The following is a 22,146-nucleotide window of genomic DNA, read 5'->3' as shown; positions in this document are numbered from 1 at the left end:
TTTATAATATAAATAAAGACATTTCTTCTAAACTAGATGCTAGTTGTAAGCAATGATTCCTGCTAATGACAAAAATATCATGTACCTTCTCAGGAAGCGATCATAGCTCTGCCTGTAAGCAAATCCAGCTCTTCTGACACGCAGGTTTTCCACAAGACCAAGATAATTTACCTGAAAATTAAATAATTAAAAAATCAGCATTTAAGAACTTATAACATTACATGCAGACTGTCATTTTCTTTTTCTAATACTCATATTCAGTGCCATACACCAATCATTTTACAAAAAACAACTGCCACTTAACACCAATCAGTGAGAAAGATAAATATCTAGCCAGTTTTGAAGCAAAACTCTCACCTGGTGAGTAACTCTTTCCTGATCAAAGATGACGGGAGATTTCTGGTCATTTGGTTTAATGCAACGGATATAATATGGCTCCTTGCAGGCAAGATTCTTGACCAGAGCAATCATGGAATTCTTGAACATAGTTCCAGCTGTCAGAGGACGTTTGGTGATCTGCAACAACCAAGAAAGTTACAAATGGCCTGGAAATAACCAACTGTAATCTCATAGTGCTGTATTATACAAAAACTACAGGTTGACCCATTTTCTACAATTCATTTATACTACTATTTATTTTGTATCACTAAAAGTTATGCCACTTGCTACAATAAAATGTCCCTAACCAGCACCATTTAGCATAACTATCTAAAAATAATAGAAATTCTCAACTTTAGTACTATTAACTGTATGATAACCTCAAGCTTTGCTAAAAGGCTGCCATTACATAAAGAAATTAAATTTAGGCTATCAAATACTAGGGAATTTTCAGCCATTCAGCACTTAAGGCAGTTAAAACAGCTTGTAGGTTCCACTCTAGATAATTAACAGCTCATGATCATTATCATCATTACAGTATTAATGTTATGGCATTCAATGAGTCCTTTTTTTAAGCCCTCTCTCAGTGCTTTTCTCTCCTTAATCCAACCCCTCTTATTTAAAAATCTCAATACACCCAAACCCACTGCAATCTATATTCCACTCTATGGGGACCACAGATTAATGTATCATGAAATTACAAACTGACAAGAAAATGGGTACTGTACCTGGTTTTGCTACAACTGTTTTCTTATCCACTTGCGGAACTTAGAAATACACTGCCATATCATCATTTGAATATAATAACTAACCTTATTTAGCTCTAGTTACCTCTTGGCTGGTGGCACATCTGTTGTTGCTGTATTAATGTGAGTGCCCAAATCTCTTCAATAATTTTTTTACCCAGGGTATCTGTTCTTGATGTGCTGGGTTTTCAGCCATTTTCACAAATCATGGGATTCATTTAATTTAAACATGTACCTTCTGCTTATGCTGTATTTCCAATAAATTTACTAATTCATTAATATGGAAAGCAACGAACAGTTTAATGAAAATAAATTACACAAACTAACCATTGTGATGTCTTGGGCTCCCTCTGGCCACATTGATGATATAACTTTATCTGAGGAGGAATACATCAGCCTCTTGAAATCCTGGAATAGTGTGTCCTTGTTCTTCTCCAAGAAGCCTTTGATTGAGTAGACAACATCTCCTGCATAATGTCTATAAAAAAGAAACAGTTCTTAGCCCACAAAATGCATGACATATTTTATCTTGGGTAATGCACAGGAATTAACACACGAGGCACACTGTTTCTTCGCAAGCTCATGATTATTTTAATTTTTCATCAACTAAACATTCACATACTGTACTATCCTACACCTATTTTGGAGAGACACAACTCTCAAAATAAAAGCCACACATTTACAATAATTTAAACACAGTATTCTAAACACAAGGTTTATGACCCTAATAACAAGGATAAATTTTCTACTGGATTATTCAGTAAACGTAAGAAACTTTTGTAAGAAATCAGATGTTATAAAAATGCATTAGTTTATCTAAGGGAATGATCTTTCACTATAATGAAAAACAAGAATTTGTCCTTAACATCAATGACTCACTTGATACGGAATTCTTCCACATGCTTGAGCTCTTTGTCCATTGGGGAAAGTTTGCGCGTAGTAAAGTGATCATGGCCCTTCAATTTCTTTTCCATTGCTTCAAGAAGCATCTGTTTATTTAAAAGAGACAAAATAATGAATGAAACGTGTAACAAGAAAAAAATATAACTTGAAAAGCTTCTCTTTCCACAGAAAAAACACACCAAAGCCTACATAATACATCAAATACATCAGTCTCATCTTAAATTTCCATAACTCGCTCATTATATCTGCGGAGTTACTCTAGCTAAGTGGGAATGGAAACAAGTGCTTACTTCATCTGTTACTTTTCCAACATTAAGGCAAGCCTCATCTGCAATGGCAATTATTCCTTTGTGATTCTGCTCGACCAAATCACAGATTATCTGGTTGTTGAAATAATCTATAGTTTGCCAAGCAATGCCTTCTCTCTTGTACTCTTCTTGTTCTTGCTTCAATACAAGTTCTGTAATAAAATAGCAATTAATTAATATTATAAAGAGATATAACTAATTACATGATTTGCACTCACAATAATCTCTTGAAATTAATTATTTGTTTCGTGTAATTTTAAATGAAATTTTTAACACTGATATCATGGGATGGAGATGGAATTCTGAGTCTAGTTAAATACACTGGGTAAGTTAGTGCCTTTTATAAAAAAATTAATAACCCTAGAAACAAATTTTCTTAAAAGAAAAAGCAGACCTTGAAACCATGTTTTTTACAAGCTGAAATACTGAAACCATGTTTTACAAGCAAATACTGATTTAAAATCTGACCCTAGATTTAATAATATCATCCACTTCCCACAGCCCTCTATGATTATGTAATTAATGTTGGAAGCCTCAGGTCATAATAAACTTTACAGGAACTCAGGGAACAGCATTCCTGCAACTGATTTCTTGAACAATCACATACTAAAATCAACCTTTAATTTAGATCCCAAAATTATATTAAATTTATTTTGTGAAATTCCACTTCTTGTACCTGTTGCATCAATGCCACTTAGAAAATAGGGATGATGGACTACTTGTTTAAGAAAACCTAAAAGACTAGCGCAAATTGTGATTAGGACTAACTCATTTAAAATGGACACTTACCAATGAAGAGTTGCTGCAGTTTTTCATTGCAATAATTGATACAAAACTGCTCAAAACTGTTTCTTTCAAAAATTTCAAAACCATAGATATCCAGCACACCAATGACAGTATTATATTTGTACTGAGGTGATTGGTTGTCATAACGAACTTCGATGGCTGAGTTGACCCCTTGTACAATGTATGAAAACAGTCTTTCGTAGATAGCCTGTAATCATATGGAAAATTGGTTATCTCAGACTTCTCTATCAGAAAAACTGATTATACCCAAACAGAATGTATCAACATTGAACACAAATATACCTCTTACCCACTTGAATCAAATGAATACACAAGTTTAGGGTACCATAATCCGAGTCTGAGGAGCGACGACACTTTTCATAAACGTATGCAATTTAAATAAATAAATACAAGCTGGTCATAGCAAAACAAATTGAAATCAAATTTCAAGTTAAATGCTAAACAAATGACACCTTCACAGATATAAGGTAAGAGTCATAAGGTACTGAAAGAGATCTTAATAAATTACAGCTCCTTTTATCCTTCCATTATTCAGTAATTTTCTATGATTTATCATCCCACCAAGCTATAGCACCTTAATGGAGCCTAATATCTACAAATCTTGTTATTAAAATTTTAAGAACTATACAATTCAACTTCAGTGCTTAAATGCCAAAATAAATGTAATGATACCATATAACATTATACAGTATAATGCAATTAATAAAGGGACATAGTACTGTAATTTAGTCTACAGACTTTGGATAACAATGAAGAGTTACTAACTACCAACTAAATTTCCTTTGCAATGCTTCAAAATAATGATGTACCCTACTGGTCATGTACTGTACATTCAGCTACATCAAAATAATGGGTTCATCTTAGTTAATCTTACCTTGGCAAATGCATCTCTACCATAACTAGCTTCACTTTCTGTGTGACGCTTCTCCATGACCTCTCCTCTGGCAGCAATCACTCGGTGACAGAGTGCTTTAGTCACTTGGTCGGGGGAGACATGCAAGAGTTCTGCAATGTCCTTCACCACTTTTGGGTTCTTGATTTGCGTCTCATCCCCACTGGTTGTGAACTCTATGTTGCCCTGAAAACAAGCATAAACATTCTTATCGATACAACATTTGCAAGAGTGCTATGCCATAAATAAAACTGATTTCAGAATATAAAAACCAATCCATTATTAACCCAATGGTCAAAATGCATAAAAAATATATCACAAACATCTACAAAAAGTTAATGACATAAATTATGAATTTGGTGATAATTTGTGGAACTCTCATATAAAAAAAGTACGTATGTATAAACTAAATGCATTAGTTCCAGCCAAGAAAATTTGGCTTGATAGCCTAACATTTTCCTACTGCGTATTCATAGAACTGTATGGTAATATTTTCTATTTAATTTTCTGACTGTAATACTGTATTCAAAAGGCAAACACCAATTAATCTTCCTATACAGCAACAAAAACAATTAGGATGTGGAAATAGCTTTACAATTCACCAATTTCCCACGTACCAAGTGAAGAATAGCACTGACAACTCTCCAAATAGCATCAATTTGCTCATTAGAGAACCCAAGTGTTTTGAAAGCTCCCTGGCAAGCCTTGTAATCAGTCTTGTCAGCAATGGTATCAACTCTGGGGGTGCCTCCTTGGCGAATGAAGTGATAGGAGTTCACGTCACGTTTCAACTTGAGACGAGACAGCTCTGAATCCGAGGCTCCAAACAAAACCTGAATTACGTAATCAAAGGATTAATGAAAATAGCAAAATCATACTGAAAATTACCTCAAATCTATTAAATGGTACAATAAAGTTACTTCAGCCAAAAACTTTCTTGATATATAATATATACACTGTAGATACCAAACATCAAGGTCCATCTAATCATCAGTTGTACCTGGTAGAATGAGTGGAAATTGCGTTCACCAGGTTGTTGAAGTACAACGCGTGATTTCTCCAGTAGGTAATTTTGCACATGACCTCCAATAGGATCACCCTTGAAATCAAAGTTGATGTCCATGTATTTACCAAATCGAGAGGAGTTGTCATTTCTGTTTGTCTTGGCATTTCCAAATGCTTCAAGAATTGCATTTGATTGGAGGAGGACATTTTTCACTCTGAATTTAAGAGAAGAAATTTCATTATCACTATGATGCCACAATGAAACATAACAAATTTACAGTACAGTATACTCAATTTCTAATAAATGACACTTAGAAGACAAAACATTTATCCACAAATTATTACAGTAATTTTGGAAAGAGAAAGGCAGAAAATATTAAAAATATCTTCACATTAAAGCAAGAAAATGTAAACAGCAGAACATAACTGTCACCTTTCAATTTCCTGTTGTCCAGCTACGTTGGTAACAGCAGCAATATATCTCATGATGATTTTTGAGGCTTCAGTTTTACCAGAGCCCGACTCTCCGGAGATTACAATGCAGGTGTCCTGTCCACGGCGCTTCATTGCCTTATACGCTGCATCGGCAATGGCAAAGATGTGGGGAGGCCTCTCGAAAATCTCTCTGCCTGTTATATAAAAAGATGTACGTTAATAAGTGTTACAAATATCGTCCACTTCTGTTTTACACTCCTCAAGTAATAGTAGTAGTAGTACTGTAATAGTAATACCCTCCTCTACAACTTTTCATTTTGAAACCTAACGCATTTTAACACAAGTAATTATCACAGCTCAAGTAAACTGGTTTAGGAACCTCTAAGGGTCCCATAATTCCTAGTTTTTCAAATCCATGCAAACCTTAGGTTTTCAATGTCAAACAATGGGGCCCTTGATTATAACAAGCAGAGGTTACTACAGTTCTGATTACTGGTGCATATTTTTATCTCAAACCATCAACAGTCCTGAACTACATAACAGATTAGTCAAAAAATGGAGTCAGGAGAAGAAGAAAGCCTGCTATTGTATGGCCAAAATTTGCACAATGTTGTTTGCATCTCAACAGCTTCAACAGACATTTCTAATGATTTACAACACCAGGACCTTGCATTTCATGAAGAGTTGGTGGTGTTTGTTGCCAAAAATTGAAGGAAGACAGCCAGTCTGATAAAGAAAGAGGTGCCACAGATTTCTGACTTGGGTGCATCCACATATAGTATTATCAGTATCTGGAACAGACTTCTTCCTTAACCAACTAAATATAGACCATTTTTTCTAGCATGTCCAATGATTCTCCATCCCAGGTTAGTGCTCTCATCCAGTCCTTTGTCCATTTAAAAAAAAAAATAATGACGACTTGACCTTGATTAATGGGAAGCATAAACTTGACTGAGTCTTGATTAGAGGAAACCATGAATCTCTAGCAAAGTTACCACTTACAAAAAGGAACATTTCATAGCTTCAGACATGGTGGATACAAGACTACACATCATAACAAAATAGGAATAACAGTAACTATGCATTAAATCAATTTGAGGTTTACTGAGGTAAAATCTTTAACTGTTCACAAGACTAAAAAAATCACAATAGTTAAGAACTACAACAAACACTGAACACGCAAAACCACAAAAATGAAAAGAAAGCAGGATGTTTATTTTCCTCTAAAGCAGTCATGCTACAAAACAAGAGCTCATCCCTTAGTGCAGATCAAGCATAAAACAATGAAGACTGACAAGGTAAGGGGGAGCTTCTCCCAATGGGGTGACCTCTACGTGGTTGTACCCTTAAATAAATCCATTTGCACTCTGCTCTCAAGGTTTCTATATCAATATCAATAGACAAGAATGTGTTGGTAAGCGGTCTGCACTTCATAAGGAAATATCACACACACAAAAAGGATTATAATAACCATGCCCTCTTTTCCCATGACAAAGTTAACCAATTAAGATCGAAAAATGTCAACCCATCTAAAATCAAAAACAGTAGGATTTTTTGTATCTAAAGTTGTAACCTACGAGCCAAATAAGCTGAATCCATTTCCCAGCTACTGATCACTTTTTGTTACTGAACTCCGTATTAGCTTGATAATAATGCAGTGATATTATAGCTTCTTCTATCTCATGAATTCCTGCCTGAATTCCCAACTGGCCTAGGTCCTATCTGCATCATTTCCCCATAATCTTCTGGGCATTCCTGCTAGCCTCCATCCTGCTACTTTCATACATTATTTACTCTGTTCCCCTCACACGTTCAAACCATCTCAGTCTTTGAGAACTCAGCTCTTAACATAAAACAAAAAATATTTTATAAAGTGCATGCAATATCTGTAACAGGAATAATGTATCCCAAAGTATCGCTTTTTTTGAACATTGAACAATTATGCAAGCACTTCCATGCAGAACTAGACTTACCTTTGTACTGCGTAACATATTCTTTTCCATACAGGTTGACTGTTCTGTAAGGATTGACAGAGACGCACACCTCCCCAATGTAAGTGTAGATCTTCCCGCCATTGAATCTGGAAAGAGAATCAGAAAATTCATTTCTAATTTTCTCCTAAAATATTTGTAGTTACCACTACTGACACAATTATACGAATAAAACCTGGAGTCACAATAATTATTCTGCAAAGTTTGTGAGGGAAGGTCTGTATATAAATACATAAAAAAAGACAAGCTCATGTAAAGAAATGATAAAATTCAAGGTCAAAGGTCTGACTTAAATTGTACACAGATAAAGTGATACTTAGAAAGATTACAACGGAGAGATTATTATGCAGATAAAGATCTGATACTGTAGCATTTTTCCTACTTAAGTTAAAACTCTCTCTCTCTCTCTCTCTCTCTCAACACTGCTGTGACGCAGAATAATCTCCAAACTTTCAGGAATCAAGGGAATTTGATTCCCTTCCTTCTTGCTCGTAAAACTTCGCAAAAATGCAGAGTGGAAGGGCATTGCGTCTTTCTTACCTCATACATTTTTGGTTTTCACCGGTTATTAAATATCACCCACTGTATCTGTGAAGTGTATAATGATGATAGCTTTCGAGTCCCTGGCCCTTTAACAGGGGACAAGGCCGACTCGAATCAAATCCGGTAATCTTATCTCCAGGATGTTTTATGCCGAACTTGTAGGTACCATTGGGTCAGCATATGCCTTGGATGTTTTACTCTCTTGGTGTATTCCGGTCGAGAGCGAGAGAGAGAGAGAGAGAGAACCACATGTGAGAAGTTGTATATTTACATACTTAAACACTCTCTCCTCATATATATATATATATATATATATATATATATATATATATATATATATATATATATATATATATATTTATATATATTTATATATATATATATATATATATATATATATATATATATATATATATATATCATATATATATATACTATTCATTCATATATGTATCACTATTGTTTTACTCCTTGGTGTATTCCAGAGAGAGAGAGAGAGAGAGAGAGAGAGAGAGAGAGAGAGAGAGAGAGAGAGAGAGAGAGAGAGAGAGTTGTATATTTACCTTACTTAAACTCACTCTCTCTCTAATAAATATATATATATATATATATATATATATATATATATATATATATATATATATATCATTCATATATGTATCACTATCGTGTTACTTAACACCGCAACCCTGCAATAAAACGTTGCATAATCCAACACTGCACCGAGCCTTATTGTTGGCGTAACACTCCTGTGTCTCAACAGTTCCCAGTTAATCGCATTTGAATGAATGATGTCAATCCGTCATCATCGCTGGGTGCCTATGAATAGATTGACCTACTGCTGTGCCGCTCTCAAACCTTGACTGGCATTTCCTTACATCGGCACCGTAAGGTTTCTTTAAACGCCAGCAGACCTCCTCTCTCGCCACGAAGCGAGCCAAAGGGGAGAGACACTCACTCCCCTCTTTTTCATCTTGGTAACCGAACGTTGCGCGTCGAGTCACGCCTTTAGACGACGAATAAAAAAAAAAAAAAAGACCGGGGGTGCGCGTGTGTGGTGGTTGTCCTAGGTTTTCCAAACCGCTTTTGCTCTGCCTTGTTGTGGTCGCGTTGAAGTCATTTGCTTTTCTCTCTCTTTCCGTGGACTTAAGAAATCTGCTTTGGTGATTTTGTGATAGTTTGTGGTCAATTGTTTTGTTATTTTTTTATGATTTGGTTAGTCATTTATGTTCATTTTTCTTTGCTATTACTTGTTGATGTTTTATGCTTGACTAATTTTTTTTCACGTAACATGTTCTGTCATTATGTGATCCATGTCATATGCTTGACTTTTCTGTTGCACTTCTGTCAAAGACGCTTGATTTGCCTTTGCTTTCATCTGCTTGTAAAATTCATTTGTTTCGGCCTTCTTGTAACGTTTAGTCTTTGTTATCTGTTTTCTGCTTGTAAAAGTCACTGACTTTTAGTTTGTGAACTATCCCTGGGTGTCATTTGCTTTGTCTTTTTTTTTATTTATTTTTTTTTTTGTCCGCCCTTCTGCGGTTTAATCAGGAAGTCGTCATCTGTTTCGACCCCTTTTGTCGTATCTGCTTTTCTGTGGTTTATATCTGGAAGGCCTCCGTTTTCCTTCTTAGTCTTCCATCATTTAATTTATGACAATGGGGGTTATTTTAGCTAATCAACCTTTTTCCCAAGACTCTTCTTTCATCTCCGTCTATGACAAATATGCAGAAGAATTTCAGTGATCGACGTCTGAGAATGTTTCTTAAGGCCTGTCCACACTATGAAACATTGTTTGGAAACAAAGTTTATAAACTGTTTGCAAACACTTATTACCGAACATTTGTTTCCCATCCAGAAGGGAAAACATTGTGTTTGTGTGTGTATATGTACATATACACATGTATAATGTATGTATGCTTATATGTGTATATATATGTATATGTATAAATACATATGCATACACATAAAATACATATATTTATACATACGTACTTGTGTATAAATGTATATGTAAATACACATATACACGCCGGTACGTGCATATACACATATGTTCATATTTACGAGCAAGTCAGCATGACACGCTCCTTTTCCTAAAAACTTTCTCACCATCATTCTTTCTGTTATCCCCTCTTCGAGTGCATTAAAACTGTCGAGTACAATACAGCGGCTACTGCACCAACAGGCATCCTGGCGACAAGGACAAGAAACATTGTCTACAAACACTTTCCAAGCTGTTTGCAAACTGTTTCCAAGAAACTGTTCGCAAGCTTTGTTTCCAAACAATGTTTCTTATAGCGTGGACAAGCCTTTAGTGGTCAGTTTAGTTTATCTGTACACTTCATTCACAGAATGCTTTAATTTACTGAGCTAGAGGGAGGATTATAAAAGAACTGAGCAAGCACCTTTGCGTTCTCACACTCCTTCGCCCGGAGGTGTGAGAAACACTAAAGCACTTGGTCCACTTCTTCGCTTTAATCCTTCCTCTAGCCTAGCGCCATGACAACTTGAAACGTAGCTGGTTTTAACGTGAAAAAATACTCTCTTTCTCTCTCTTCCAGTTCTCTCTCTCTCTCCCTCTCAAGACTAATGTCCTTTTTTCAAGTTCTCTCTCTCTCTCTCTCTCTCTCTCTCTCTCTCTCTCTCTCTGTCAAGACTAATGTCCTTTTATCAAGTTCTCTCTCACTCTCTCTCTCTCTCCTCAAGACTAATGTCCTTTTTTCAACTTCCCTCTCTCTCTCTCTCAAGAATAATCTTTCAAGTTTTCTCTCTCTCTCTCTCTCTCTCTCTCTCTCTCGACTTACGGCCTTCTTTCAAGTCCTTTCTTTCATTCTGAGAAACTAAAAAGCAAGACCTACCAAGAGATGATACTTCTGCGGTTTAGAGGAGAAACACACACCAGCTTCATCTTGCCAGTGACTCATAATGCGCACTCGGACAGTTTTTTTTATATTGATGCTTTAACAATGGAACGACAACTGGGAGTAAAGATTAGGGGAGGATGATGAGTGACATGATGCGAAAAGGTAATGAGCAAAGTAAATAAATAATTAAAACGTATAGAGAGACAAAGTTAAAAAGCGATTAAAAGGTTAATCATAACCTTCACAGATCTTTTATAACATTAATCATTATAATAACGTAAAGAACACCATAATTTTATACAGGTGTTTTACATCCGTGAAATTATAAACAACTACAAAAATCTAGAGTAATCTTCCAGTCGAAAACAAATAGGTTTCTCTCTCTCTCTCTCTCTCTCTCTCTCTCTCTCTCTCTCTCTCTCTCTCTCTCTCTCTCTCTCTCTCTCTCTCTCAGAGGTTCCGTAACAGAACATAAAATTTAGGCCAAAGGCCAAGCGCTGGTACCTATGAAGTCATTCATCGCCGCAGAGGTTCCGTAATCCTCATAACACGGCCACTGAACTCGCCCAGCCTACTTCCCATCTCCCATACAAAATAAAGTCACGACGCTGACGCAACCATTTCTCGAACGCGATCATTACCTGGTGGTGGATTCCTCGTACATTGACCTGGTGATGTTTCAAACATGATGGCTCAAAGCTGCTTATGCACTGATGTCATTGATGTCCTAAGCATCTTCTCTGCACTGATGTCCTAAGCATCTTCTCTGCACTGATGTCCTAAGCATCACTACTTGCATAGTGACGCATTTGGCATCTCTTCTGTAACTGCCTGGACACGAGGTTTACTTTTAACTTATTTGGCAGATTCAAATTCGTAAGTGAACGTAAATTCTTTAATAATAAATGTCTCTTTGATTCATAACCGTTTAAATTTTACACTTTCCATAATTTAAAGTTTCAGGATTATTTATTTACACGATTAAATTGTTTCTAAGAATGAATATACAGTTGAAAATATTAAAACAGCCTACATGACAGTGCTATTTTATAACTTTTTCGCATTTACTATTTCCTCTTAGACCTTTGTGACCATCATGAGTGCGACGTTAGGTTACTATTTATCTACAGTCAATAAAAGAGGAGCCGCAAACGGAATGTGATGACCTACAAAAAAAAAAAAAAAAAAAAAAATGACTCGCCGTTTTAATTTTGCCAAAAGTGGCACCGTCGCCTTTAGAGCAACAATGCAAGTTCCACCTCGCAGATTATGAGTATCATCAAAGTCCGCGATCTTCCTCACCATCATTAAAGCAGGAATCATCATCCTCATTACAGTCACCATTCCCGCTGACAATGTACAAGGAGAGAACAATGACAAGGGGTACCCCCCCGTGAAGCCCGGATGCCAGGTGTTGTTTAACGATATACGTCGCGCGGTCAGCGATGCTGGGGCTGTTAACAGCTCTCAAGGCTAAAGTATCTTGAATATATTAGCTAAGAGGAAGAAGAGTGACCACCCTTTAGTCTTCGAAGTGAAATAAAACTAAACAATATTATATATATATATATATATATATATATATATATATATATATATATATATATATATATATATATATATATACATATATATATATATATATATATATATATATATATATATACATATACACATATATAACGTGAAGAGGAACCATGAAACGTACTAAATTCAGCATACAGTAATTCTTCATTTCCACAGTTGCGTAATAACTCGTTATTAAATCATCTGGGAATCTGTTCATTAATGAATAAATTACTCTAAACATCAATAAATTTCATAAAATACAGTACAGATATATATATATATATATATATATATATATATATATATATATATATATATATATATATATATATATATAAAAATCTAGCTAGCCGTTTATACACAATTATAAAATGTCTTTGTTCACTAATACATATTATAAATACATCACTAATACCAAGAACAATATAGCGATTACATAACACCGGATGATTATACGAGTGAAAGTCTTTGGCAAGTGACATTACATCACCATAAGCAGCCTCAGAATGAAGAAAAAGGCAGAGGGACACAGTGACTCCCCTTTCAGCATCATTTGTATGACGTTCGTATAGCACCGTCACGACGCTAAGCGGATGTGGGCCTAAATATATCATACGCCGAAGATTCTCTGTTCTTATTTATTGGGATATAGTCTCTCTACCTCTTTGTCAAAACTAAGTCCTAGCCCCATTCCCCTTACTACTATAATTTACGTCGAAGAATCTCCAAACTCCTGTATGTTGGAATATAGTCTCTCTCTCTCTCTCTCTCTCTCTCTCTCTCTCTCTCTCTCTCTCTCTAACAAAACCGTTCTCAGCTAGCACTCTGCTGGCCGCGAGTTCGAATTCCGACCGTCCAATGAAGAATAAGAGGAATTTGTTTCTGGTGATAGAAATTCTACATTATAGTGTCGCTAGGTAACCAGTTGGTTCTTAGCCACGTAAAATAAACCTAATCCTTCGGGCCAGCCCTAGGAGAGCTGTTAATCAGCTCAGTGGTCTGGTTAAACTAAGGTATACTTAACTTTCTCTCTAACAAAACTAAGTCCTAGCCCATTCCCCTCACCACCACTATAACTTACGTCGAAAAATCTCCAATCTCCTGTATGTTGAATATAGACTCTCTCTCTCTCTCTCTCTCTCTCTAACAAAACTAAATCCTAGCCCCATTCCCCTCACTATCGCAGTCGATCAACTGCCAGGTACTTTAGTCATTCTTGCTCGCACTGGTCTCGAACCCGCAACATTTCACGTGTGGAAAACTTTGTCCGTTCAAAAATTCAGACTTTCTAATGTTGTTGAGAGGGCCACGGGACTTGGCGTAAATATATTCTAAGCTGCACTTTGATCCGAGTATAATTACGAGCTTGCTGGCTCACATGACGGGCCTTGAAATGAAGACGCTAATTGGCGAAGTGGGCGGCTTATCTTTCTGGGAATATCTGCAGTGGATGAGAAGCTTTGTTCATGGAGGAGAATGATGTAATATTCACCGCAATTAAAAACAACAAGAAACAAAATCATTGTTTATTTAATGAACTTACGTCTGGTTACTGACAGAGAGAGAGAGAGAGAGAGAGAGAGAGAGAGAGAGAGAGAGAGAGAGAGAGAGAGAGAGAGAGAGAGAGAGAGAATGATGTCACAGAAATGACATCAGCAAATGGCACTTAGCTGTGTCGGCGATTTCTCTGGGAAATGAAGGAGAAACACTGCTTCAGGCAACTTCAGAACAAAGAAATGACAACGAACGATTATACCACACTGAATCTATGTCAGCTTTCTTTGGTACGTCAGTTCTCGAGTTATACAACTATTACTACTACTACTATCACCATCACCATGGCTCAAATCTACATTAATGCTCATGGAGTGCGTGCAAATCAGGCCGTCAAACATTCCTGTCCTACTTGATTTTTCATCAACGAGACGGTCCTCCTGCCTCGTCCCTGAAGAATTCGCCCTCAGAACTTTGTCTCCTAGCATTTTACTTTACACCGGTAATAAACATTCCCAAATTTTATGTTGTTTTCACGTCTCTAAACACTATTTTCTTTAGCATTCGTCCGGCTAATCGGTTATGACTAATATAACTGCAATAACACGTGTTGAAAATCGGCAGCTTCATGTACTGGTGTTGTGAAATCTCACTAAGAATTCAATATCCTTGGGCAAAGCGTACCTAATACTATAAGGAAAAAAGAAAATAGCTGAAGACTGATCTTCATTGGCATCAGCAGTCCTACTATCAATTTTCCCTTTGAGAGAAATTCTGCCATTGCTTCCTTTCACGTTAAACCCTTTTTCTTGGAATGTTTTCCTCAGGCCTAGGCCACAAAAAGGCATTACGGTTCCGCCCCACAGGCCTTTCCTCTTAACAAAATATAAATGTACCATGTCCTTGGCGAGACAAGTTTCATCTGTATAAAAAAAGGTCCTTCGGTGTAAAGTTTTTTCCCCTTTAGCAATGAAAAAAAAAAAAAAAAAAAACAATAGTGTTCTCGTGGATTTGCTGGACATTTTGCACTGGTATGTTTAAAATCTACAGGTTTCTGGACCGGGTAGTTGTGACCATAACCCAAAAACTCAGAATTACATGTTAATTTCGAAATGCCCTAGACACGTCCCCAAAAATCAGACATTTCAGAGATTTGACAACTGTTACCTCTCAAAATGGCATACTGCGTTTAAACTGCGTCAGTGTAAAAAGAGCTCTCTCACAATGGAATGCCCTCCTTCAAGGACGAAAGGGGTAGAGGATTGAAAAGATAGATAAAACAAAAGGAAATGTCAAACTCTTTCACGCAAAATACTCAATAGACGTTACATATTTCTTTACATGTATAACGTCAGCACCTCCGATTAAGTTTAGCATCTCTACTAATGAGAGAGAGAGAGAGAGAGAGAGAGAGAGAGAGAGAGAGAGAGAGAGAGAGAGAGAGATGACGGACATACCCAAATAGCCCAAAACCGTAGTTATCAGTTATATGATCTCTGATAAGGAACACGCCACCTCCTTACATGCAGTCAATTTTCTGCGCTGCCTTCCATGCCATCTCAGTGCAACATGACACGTTTTATTCTGTTATGTCAGGAAATTAGGGACTTTTGACATTTACCAAACACAAAGACGTTGGAAATACGCAAGAGGTCTCCTTATACTCGGACAAAATACATTTTAACAGACCACTACTTAACTTTTGATGGAAGAATGTTATTTTTTTTAATGCCTTACTTTTGATGGAAGAATGTTATTTTTTTTTAATGCCACATTTCTTAATATAAATATAAAAACGTAAGTTCGTGGTATGGAGTATATTTCACACATAGCTTGTGGACACCATCTTTACTCTTCATTGTGGAAAATGCGATTACATAAAGTTACATAAATAGAAACACAGTTTACATGCACATAGACCACAGTGACAAAATGTTGAAACTATGTAAAGTTAATATATATGTGTACACACACACACACACACACACACACACACACACACACACACACACACACACACACACATATATATATATATATATATATATATATATATATATATATTATTTATATACATACATACATACATACACACACACACACACACATATATATATATATATATATATATATATATATATATATATATATATATATATATATATATATATATATACATACATACATACACGATTATGTGTAAGTGTTCTCCGAGAGGCTGAGTCACACAAAGGCAATACTTTCATCTCGCAAGCGCCCCTCCTCAAGAACACTCGAACACTTTCACTCGATGAAATGAAATTAAGGAAAATGAATGGAAGGAATGTGCCTGCCCCACAATTAGCAGGCGTAACGCGACCTCCCAGAATGCACGACGGATTCATCAAGGCATGGATGATTTTACGTTCTTAAAAATAATAAAATAAAACAACTGCGAAGTTCTTTCACAACTGCCGAGGCGTTCATTTCATGACTGCCCGAGGAAAATTCATAAGAGAGGTCCTTATTCTTATGATTCCAAATAATGGGGAGAAAGTGGCAATGCCCTCCCTCTCTCTCTCTCTCTCTCTCTCTCTCTCTCTCTCTCTCTCTCTCTCTCTCTCTCTCTCCTCTCTCCAGAAAAAAATAATAATAAAAGAACCTTTCTCACTGCAAACTGTGGTTAAGCAGAATGCCACTAAACTCTGCTGCAGCACTACAATCTTTTCGAGCATACCAAACCCAAGATCTGGATCTTGACCAGAACGAAAGTACGTCAGGTTGACGAACAAGAAAAACGCGGGCTGACAAGAAAGAGGAACAGCCTGGCTTTTTGGGCAAGGCGGACTTGCGTGGGTCGAGCTGGCTCGCCGTGACAAATTCCATCGAGTGATTTATATGTTAAGGGGTTAAGTCAACGATTTATTATATTCATATGTATTTCTTTTTAACTGTTATTACTTTCCGTACAAGAGGACTCTCTCCTGAGGAAGCTTGATAATGTGTTTATAGACATTTAGGCTCGCTCATGATGAAAGTAGTCATTTTATGGGTAATGTGCATTCATAAAACATATGTATACGAAATAAACTTGTCATTATAAAAGTAGGGCCATAATAAATTTAGCAAACAACATGGTAAATGAAATTTATAAAACAATTATGGATTTATTAAATATATTAACTGACATTATGTTATCATCGACCATATACACTAGTCATTCTGGGCCTGCCCAGATCAATCCATTAAAACATGCGCAGTCATATAATGACAGATAACTACTTACTTAAATACCATTCTTGACCTCGAAACGCATATCAAAATTAATGCAATCATATAATCCAAAATATGTTAACATAACATGAATAAATTACCATTTACATAAAAATCGCTCTTCGAAACAGTACCACTAATTACAATTTATGCGATGACAGAATACAAATCAGTGCAAATACAAATGTAATGCAAAAACTTCACTGTCATCTCCCAAGCGTGGTTTCAGTAGACTATATCAAGTCATATAATTTTCATTCCGTTAAGAGATGACGGTTATATCAATGTATATAGTAGAATGTTGTTCTGTGACTTCTGTATAACATTTCTAGATTGAAAACGAAGCATTCTGCAATGCGTGACATGGGGACGGCCTGCCATACTGCACTTTTGTCATGACAGCATCTGGTCAACACTGCTTTAGGTTCACTTACAAAGTCTACGTTATTATTTTGCGCACTACCAAAATAATTGCTATAAGACTTTACAATTAGCTAGCTCTAGGCGAATTCAAGTAACAAATCTCTTTCGGTCTCGTGACCTGATTCTTGAACGAATCCTATGGGAAACAGCCCGACTGCAAATGATATAACCATTACGGACACTTGAATTTTGAAATAGAAAACAATAGCATTGCAAGAAGTAAATGCGGCTACAAGCAACGATCGCTTAGCATGGCTTGATTGACTGATTGATTTACAGATTTTAGGCATACATGCCAAGCACTGGGGCAACTGAGGCCATTCAGCGCTGAAACGGAAACTGACAGTGAAAAGGTTTGAAAGGTGTAACAGGAGGAAAACCTCGCAGTTGCACTATGAATCAACTGTTAGGAGAGGGTGGACAGTAGGATGTTAGAAAGAGAATATGAGCGGAGGTACACTAAAAGGAATGAAAGCTTTAGCATGCTTTGTCAACACCGAATGATGTCCTTTTCTGATACATATCCGAATCACTTGTTGGACTGGCAGCTTTTTTTTCATGTCCAAAATTTGGATTAGTGGATTTTGAGGGGAAAATACAATCAATATATATATTATGGACTCGGAGCTCATTGCATGTGGCATTTATATTTATATATGGTCACTGTATCCAGTAAACTCCATGTACTCAACTGCGCTAGGAATGATTGCTCTAAATAAATGAGAATCATAATTAAGGCTTAAATAATGAAAGGACTCCAGTGTAGTAGTGATAGATGCTATTACGACTGAAGAATGGAAATATACGACACAAACATTCGCTACTGAAAAAAATTAATGAAGCTCAAAACAGATGATTAAGTGATTAAAAAAGAAACTTGCGAATGCCGCTGAAATGTTATATCTGAAGAGTATGAAAAGTCGAAATTATCAGATGACTTACAAATATTACCGAGTAAACTGATTTTAAAATCTGGGGTAACGACCACAAAATTCAACGACGCAGTGAGAGAGAGAGAGAGAGAGAGAGAGAGAGAGAGAGAGAGAGAGAGAGAGAGAGAGAGAGAGAGAGAGCTTAACAGGCGTGTCAATGACCGGGGTTCCAGATTCGAGGTCACTTGACATTCACATCTAATTCAGTTGACCTTTTGAGACTCGAAAGATATTACCTGTAGAATGGTTTCCCAAGAGAGAGAGAGAGAGAGAGAGAGAGAGAGAGAGAGAGAGAAACTCGCACGAAGTCACGGAAGGCCAGAAGGTGCTGGTGCAAGCCTCCCTCGAAGCTGCTATGCAATTCTTACATAACAGAGAGAGAGAGAGAGAGAGAGAGAGAGAGAGAGAGAGAGAGAGCAAGCTGGGTGCCAGCTGAAATTCAGGAGTTATAAAGTCATCCAGTCCGGAACGTGTCATTTTCAGCGAGTCTCAGGTGTTATTTCCAATCAGTTCCATAGATTTTTTCCTACGTAGCTCCATAGATTTTTTTCCCCTATCAATCAAAGTTTTTTTTTTCTTAATCCCAATGCGTTATTTTCAAATCAGTACCGGTACCACGGCTACTTTTTAATCTGTCACGTTCCAGTTACCTCCACGGTTTTTTTTAATTAGTACCATCAAATGACTTACTGCAAACTTAAGTTCTCTCGTTATATTCTTACTTGCTTTAAACAAATGCTTAATATTTCGTTTTTCTTTACTGAAAAGCTAGGATCAACAGTTCTGTTGGCTGTACAGAGTTCGTAGGTACACACCAGGCTACCTAACCCTTTTCACACCTTATCAAACTTATGGACCGCTTTAGTCAAGATTGATTGATTAATTGTGGGTTATCTGGCGTCACAACCACCAGGGTCACAAGGAGGAGGAGGAGGAGGAGGACGAGGAGGGGGTGGAGTTAAACTAAAATATTCCCGCAATTAGTTTAGAAAAAAACCATTCTACAACGTTTCCTTCAATTCAGGATTTCATCATCAAGCGAGGTGGTGGCGTTTCCCACAATCTAATATCGCTATACAATCTTGCATCATCGGAGACGTGCAAACATTCCGCAGTACACGACGGCCCTTAACGACAGTACCTCCTCCTCCTCCTCCTCCTCCTCCTCCTCCTCGTGGGGATGCACAACCCACCAAACGCCCCTGGAGACGGAAATTTGAAAGGATTTTCACAGGACAAATCGGATGGACTCTTTTGATATGTGTTTAAGTCTCTTATTTTTTTTTAAGTGACATTTTGTCGGTTTCTTTTTAAATGTCACTCTGCTTTTCCACTTTCTCTTCTCTTTTTCCTGTTTTATATCATTTCTTATCTTCTATACATTATTTCCACCTCCCTCATTGTTCTTACTTTGACACCAATTCTCTTCAAGTTTTCTTCCCCATTCCACTCCTTGAGCGTTTTCACTTTTTCTTTACGTGGATGGCATTTGCACAGTAATAACAACATTTAAGAAGTCACATACAACATAAACACACACAATAATATATATATATATATATATATATATATATATATATATATATATATATATATATATATACATATATACATATGCAACGTGTGTGTGTGTGTGTCTGTGACTGTATGTGTGTGTGTAGTATATACAGACATAATATATACATATATAAATACATACATATATTTACATATTTCTCATGTACATTAAGCCCTAAGAGACGAAGGCACTATCAAGCAAACCTCTCGCATGGACTGGAACTGAGGAGAGGGAAATTCTAAATAGAAATTCCAAGGAATTAAAGAAGTTTGAAAGAGCAATCGAACTCATTAGAGTGGTTCACATTAAATAGGGAAAAATCACCACCTTGTCCCCTCATTAGAGGTGGCTCAAAGGATTATAGATTTTTGGGGTGCCAGCATGTCCTTTGAATGAGGTTACTATCCAAATGGCCTTCGCGTCCATAATGCTACCAACCACAGCGGACTTACTACCAGGTATAAATTCAGTCTTCAGGTCAGCAAGGCCCCATATATGCGAGTTCTCGGCAGAAATTCTGACCACTGCACACATATACCATATATATATATATATATATATATATATATATGTATATATATATATATATATATATATATATATATATATATATATATATATATATACATATATATATATATATATATATATATATATATATATATATATATATATATACATATATATATTATATATATATATATATATATATATATATATATATATATATATATATATATATATATATATATATATATATATATATAATCATAATAATTTCACAAAGGAGATTTAGCCTTCAATAACTTGTATAACTCAGAAACGAGTTTAATGGAATAATAATTTAATAATTATCTAACCAGCACAAAAATGAAAACGGCCTTATTACACCTGCAAGTTTGCAACACACCTAACTACTGCATGACTCTCCAATCAAGCAACCTAGTTTCTTCCAATAAAAAAAAACTATTTGAATATTCAATCTGCAATAATACTCAACAATTATTTTAATCGAAAATTAAAATAAAATATTTTTTTTGAACCAATCATTGTTCCACAAGGAAATTTTTCGCTTTATGAAATCGCGCCCCACAGCGCTCACATAGTCATGAATAAAAACAACGCCCACATTTTAACTTGGGTAAAAAAACAACACCCACTTCAAGAACTTCAGCAATTTCCACCCTTTCTGCACCATATGGAAATAGGTGACGGAAATGCGTTCATTTTTTAATTTTATAAACTGTACAGTCCGCCTATGGAATGGGTGACTCTAAACTATATTAATTTAAAAGCCACATATACAGTCTGGCTACAGAGTAGATGACTGTCAGGTTCTGTTCTTTAACTGACTCGTAATTTTTTAATTTTTTTTTTATTTATTTATTTTTTTTTGCTGGTAAGTAAGATGGGTGAAAGAAGAATAAGGGCAGTTAGCTAGCCAACAATGGTAGGGAATAGTTCAGAATGTTAAGTGTTAGTAAGAGTAATGTGAAGTGTGGTTTGGCCACAATTTTATTTAGATAAAGGTACAATTTTTCTTACTATGGCCTTAATATTAACATATTACAAAAATGATTTTGCACTATACTGACATAGTGAATTGTACAGATTATATATTTTACATTTTATTCCTTAATAGTATAATTCTGTCCAGATAAAGTTGCAGTTTTTAATATACAACCTGGCTACATGCACTTCGGCCAACATGTCATAAATGAAAATATGTTGAATGTTATGTATTTCTTGAGGTCAATATAAAGGGAATGCTAAAGTGAAAAACTAAATAACAATAACGCCAATGAGAAATCCATATGTAATAGAATATTCTATAGTGATATATATAATATTTCACACAGTTTTAGAAAAAAAAATTCTTTTTTTTTTTGCAATACAGTGGTGAAGTCGTCGACGTATAATCAGTTTATACTTGTTTTAATTAATTAATTAATTTATTAATTATCTTAGAGGGTGTTTTATCCTACACAAAACTGAGGAAAATGGTAGATACTGCAGTTCTCCCTTGCCTTACTACTGATTTTG

At 35.9% G+C, this 22,146-nt stretch overlaps 1 protein-coding gene across 1 annotated transcript in view; it reads right to left on the bottom strand.

The window, feature by feature from the left end:
* LOC136855017 (unconventional myosin ID-like) overlaps positions 1-22,146 on the bottom strand; it is a 113,652-nt gene that overhangs the window by 15,531 nt on the left and 75,975 nt on the right. The window contains 11 exon segments of the mRNA XM_067131735.1: positions 86-171; positions 358-516; positions 1,452-1,602; positions 2,004-2,113; positions 2,318-2,487; positions 3,125-3,329; positions 4,017-4,220; positions 4,652-4,867; positions 5,035-5,254; positions 5,473-5,668; positions 7,448-7,554. Of these exon segments, the coding sequence (XP_066987836.1) occupies positions 86-171; positions 358-516; positions 1,452-1,602; positions 2,004-2,113; positions 2,318-2,487; positions 3,125-3,329; positions 4,017-4,220; positions 4,652-4,867; positions 5,035-5,254; positions 5,473-5,668; positions 7,448-7,554 (1,824 nt within the window).

Source organism: Macrobrachium rosenbergii, chromosome 30, assembly GCF_040412425.1.
Source record: "Macrobrachium rosenbergii isolate ZJJX-2024 chromosome 30, ASM4041242v1, whole genome shotgun sequence".
Taxonomy (NCBI): domain Eukaryota; kingdom Metazoa; phylum Arthropoda; class Malacostraca; order Decapoda; family Palaemonidae; genus Macrobrachium; species Macrobrachium rosenbergii.
The sequence above is the reverse complement of the archived record's forward strand: the minus strand, read 5'-3'. Positions and strand labels throughout refer to the sequence as shown.